This window comes from Arachis ipaensis, chromosome B03, assembly GCF_000816755.2.
Source record: "Arachis ipaensis cultivar K30076 chromosome B03, Araip1.1, whole genome shotgun sequence".
Taxonomy (NCBI): domain Eukaryota; kingdom Viridiplantae; phylum Streptophyta; class Magnoliopsida; order Fabales; family Fabaceae; genus Arachis; species Arachis ipaensis.
The window spans coordinates 106,808,895-106,813,105 of NC_029787.2; the positions used below are offsets into that span (position 1 = coordinate 106,808,895).

The following is a 4,211-nucleotide window of genomic DNA, read 5'->3' on the forward strand; positions in this document are numbered from 1 at the left end:
CCAACCCGGATTTGAGCCTGCAGATATGAAAAAGAAAACAGTCATTAGCAGTTTTATGGCTTAAAGACAAGGAAAATAATATTCCTTCAAATATTTTATGACCCTTTTATGTCTCCTGGCTTAATGTTAAACACATTTGCATTAATATATTTTTCTTGAATGTACGTTTATATTATATATATCATCGAGATATCCCAAGAGACCAAAAAAACAAGGGATAAAAGTAATAATAAGAAGACCGAAGAGTTAGATGCGGAAAGCATAATTTAAGGAAAATTGGTATGTGTCTTTTAAAATTTAGCTTTTCTTTAAATTTAAATAATATTATTTAACTACAAATGAAATTTTAATAATATTATATCAATATTTGAATTAAACAATAAATGAATTATCAATCTATCCATCAATATTCTTTTCTTCTTCTTTACTTTTTTTTCTTTCTTTTTTTTATTTTTTTAATCTTTATCTTTAGAATGATTAGAGATGACCACGACATAAAATAATTAGACCGAATTAAAGATAAATAAAAGAGCAATGACAAGTATTCGAAGAAAAAAAAGATAACAAATAAAAATTTGATAAAGGTTTATAGTTTTCAACAAATTTTTTTATTATTAGTTGAATTTTTTTATTACTTATTTAAATATTAACGCTTTTAAAATTATTAAAATGTATGTTTGTAAAAATTAATTGTTTTCAATTGTAACACGTCTAAAATTGTTAAGTTATATAGAAAATATTTTTGAAACACATCCAAAATCATAAATCTAAAATTTAAATTTAAACATTAAAAATAAAATTAATTTTTTATATCTTATTCGATAAAAACTCATCTAATATTTTTCCTTTTTTAATAGTTAGAATTTTTCGTTACTTATTTGAATATTTAAAAATATTAAAATGTATGTTTGTAAAAATTTGTTTTTATTTTCGATTATTAAAACACATCCAAAATTATAAATATAAAATTTAAATTTAAACTTTAAAAATAAAACTAATTTTTATATATTTTATTCGATAAAAACACATCTAATATTTCTTATTTTTTTATTAACGCTTTCAAAATTATTAAAATGAATAATTAAGCTAAGTTTTTTTATCTTATTCAATAAAAATGTATCTAACATATTAGTTCAAAATATGATATTTTTAGGGGCTTTAGATGTGTGGGTTAATAATTAAAACACTTAAAATTTATTTTTTGAATTTTAAAATTAAAATCTTTAATTTTACTGAATTTAATTTTTGAATATGTATTTAAATAATAATCTGTTAATAATTAAAAATGTTAAAATTGAAACAAAAATTTTAAATTTTAAATTTTAGTTTTATTTACTTTATATTTTAGATGTGTATTTAATTTTAAAAAAATACTAAATTTATTTAGATATATTTGTTTTAATTTATTTTAAAATTATTACAATAAAAAACTAAATAAAAAATCACTTTTAAATGTATTAAATTTAAATTTTTTCATATTATTGTATTAAAAATATATTTAAAACTTTGTTGATAAAATCTGGGCCGTTAAAGTGAAGCGAGGGTTAACGAGCACAGTAGAGGGGTGAATTCTAGAGATTCCCGAAAGTGTAACATCCGTTACCACGTGTCGGAAGCAGGAGAGTCGTCACGCCTCCGGTGCAGTGCATATGCCACGTCATGTGATGATGGTGGAAATGAGTGGCTTCAGATCTGGTTCATCATGATCATCATAAATCAGCCAATTAGTGTTGCATGACTCAACAGGTAGGCAGTAACCGAATAACCCACCTCTTATATTGCTACTCCCCAACTTAAAAGTATTAAGTATACACAACAAACCACTATAAACGTTAAGCTTATCTATCTTCCCCTACACACACATACACTGACACACTCACTCACTTGAATTCAATGGGCGAGGTATCCTTACTCTCCTCGATCTTTCTTTTCTTATTATGTGTTTTTCTGGATCTGATTTTGCGTTGTGGCAGGAAGTGAAGAAGGTCGAGGAGACTAAAGCAGAGGAACCAAAGAAGGAAGAAGGGGAGAAGAAGCCTGAGGAATCCAAGGATGGGAAGGTAGTTGAGGAAGCTGCAGCCCCAGCAGCGCCCCCAGAGATTGTGCTTAAGGTGTTCATGCATTGCGAGGGTTGTGCACGCAAGGTTCGTCGCTCCCTTAGAGGATTCCCAGGTCAGAAAGATTAATATAACACTTCTAATCTTTGATATTTGTACATACATGTGAATGTGATGTTATCTGATTGTTGCTTGCAGGGGTTGAGGATGTGATAACAGATTGTAAGAGTCACAAGGTGGTGGTTAAAGGAGAGAAAGCTGATCCTCTCAAGGTTAGGGAGAGAGTCCAGAGGAAGAGCCACAGACAAGTTGAGCTTCTCTCTCCCATTCCAGTTCCAGAACCAGAGGCGCCAAAAGAAGACAAGAAACCCGAAGAGCAAGAGGATCCTAAGCCCGAGGAGAAGAAAAAAGAGGTTCCACAGTATTTTTGTTTAATTTCTTTCATTTCATTTAATTCTGTCATCATATTTTGAATTCGATGTTATTTTGCAGCCTGAGGTCATCAGAGTAGTTCTGCAAGCTCACATGCATTGTGAAGCATGTGCGCAGGAAATCAAGAGACGCATTGAGAGAATGAAGGGTATTACCCGATTTTGTGGTCGTCAAATTAATCTCTTTTAAAATTGCATTTAATATAATATAAGACTCATCATATCAAGAAAACAAAATACATGCAGGAGTTGAGTCAGCAGAACCGGATCTGAAGAACTCGCAAGTGAGCGTGAAGGGGGTGTTTGAAGTTGCAAACTTAGTGGACTACGTTTACAAGAGGACCGGGAAGCAAGTAGTGGTAGTGAAGCAAGAAACTGTAGAGAATAAAGAAGAATCCAATAAAGATGGTGGCAAAGAAGAGAAGAAGGGTGAGGAAGGTGATGGCGACAAAGACAAGAAGGAAGGCAGTCAAGTAGAAGAGAACAAAGAGAAGAAAGGAGAAGAAGCAGCAGCAGCAGCAGCTGAAGGAGGGACAGAAGAGAGCAACAAGGTGGTTGAACTGAAGAAGAATGAATATTACTACATGCCACCAAGGTATGGCTATGGTGGTGGCAACATGGAATACTATGCAGCTTATCCTGGTCCAGGTTACCCTCCTCAGATCTTCAGTGATGAGAACCCCAATGCATGTACTGTGATGTAAAAATGGAGGATTCTCAAGGGTAATATTGGAATTTGGGAGAATTGTTATATTTGGCTCAATATTTGGCATTATCATGCCTTACATGTGCCCTATGTACTTTCCCCTTCTACATAAAAAAGTATAAGTAATCTACACATAAGCGGTAGAATTTTGTAACGCTTGTACTATTCTTTTTCTTTTTTTTTTTTATTTATTTAAATCTGATTGTTATATACTGGAACATAAATAATATCTTCTTTTCCCAAGGTAGTTACTTGTTCCCATTGTTTTCTTGGACTGATTAAGGGGAAAGAAAATTTGATTTTTATTTTTGATTTTGTTCAAATGTATGATGTCGTTAGCTATTCTCGGGAATAGTTTTGTTTGTGGCTACTGTCACTGTGTGAGCAAGTGGGTCTATTATATGTGCATTTATGTGCAGCAGGATGCTAGGGAGGGAAAATGGATGGACATGGATAATACCGATAAAAGAAAATGAAAAGCATAGGGGAAGAGCCTTTTCTGGAGTACCGAGTACATCAGAATTAGTGTAGTGGGGGCATGTATTAGGGGCATTGTTGTTTCAGAATTTGAATTTGACTTGGCAGTGACTCATCTCTAGTTGTACAGTTGTACAAAGCCCTGATAACAAAATTTGTTACGAATTCATACATTTTAAATTTTAGTACCACCACCAAATATTACGATTGGCAAGATATTATTTATTTTAGTAGTTTGTTTCATTTCTAGCTAGTGCGCAATTATTATCATGTTTCTAGTAAATGTCTTCAACTATTGTGTATAATACCATATACATATACTATGTAATGCTCTATTATTTTGCCTCACCAGGTTAACTCAAGTGAAGTGCCACAGTTTTCAGTTTTCACCTAAGATTCTTGAAAACGTTACTTTGTGGTGTGCCGGACCCATTTGTCCTCGCAACTACTAATCTTAACGCACGACAGATAAACAAACCAAATTTTAATTAATTAATTTATTTTTTGTTATTCATAGTGGGGAGACGAGGGGAATTGATT

The 4,211-nt window shown here is 31.8% G+C and overlaps 1 protein-coding gene across 2 annotated transcripts; it reads left to right on the top strand.

Annotated features, from left to right (window-relative positions):
* Positions 1,720 to 3,441, top strand: LOC107630829 (heavy metal-associated isoprenylated plant protein 7). 2 transcript variants are annotated; one of them, XM_021119216.1, is made up of 5 exons: positions 1,720 to 1,746; positions 1,974 to 2,172; positions 2,256 to 2,470; positions 2,550 to 2,637; positions 2,735 to 3,441. In XM_021119216.1, exons 1-5 carry the CDS (start codon positions 1,735 to 1,737, stop codon positions 3,190 to 3,192), a joined length of 972 nt encoding a protein of 323 aa, XP_020974875.1. In that variant the 5' UTR covers positions 1,720 to 1,734; the 3' UTR covers positions 3,193 to 3,441. The 2 variants fall into 2 exon arrangements, with proteins under 2 accessions (XP_020974875.1, XP_016189568.1); XM_016334082.2 differs by having other exon boundaries at positions 1,742 to 1,902; positions 2,735 to 3,192.

What these genes read in the sequence shown, in the direction of transcription:
- LOC107630829 (XM_021119216.1), top strand. An exon ending in CTCCCTTAGAGGATTCCCAG is followed by an intron (nt 2,173 to 2,255) that starts GTCAGAAAGATT and finishes TGTTGCTTGCAG; the next exon opens with GGGTTGAGGATGTGATAACA. An exon ending in CCGAGGAGAAGAAAAAAGAG is followed by an intron (nt 2,471 to 2,549) that starts GTTCCACAGTAT and finishes GTTATTTTGCAG; the next exon opens with CCTGAGGTCATCAGAGTAGT.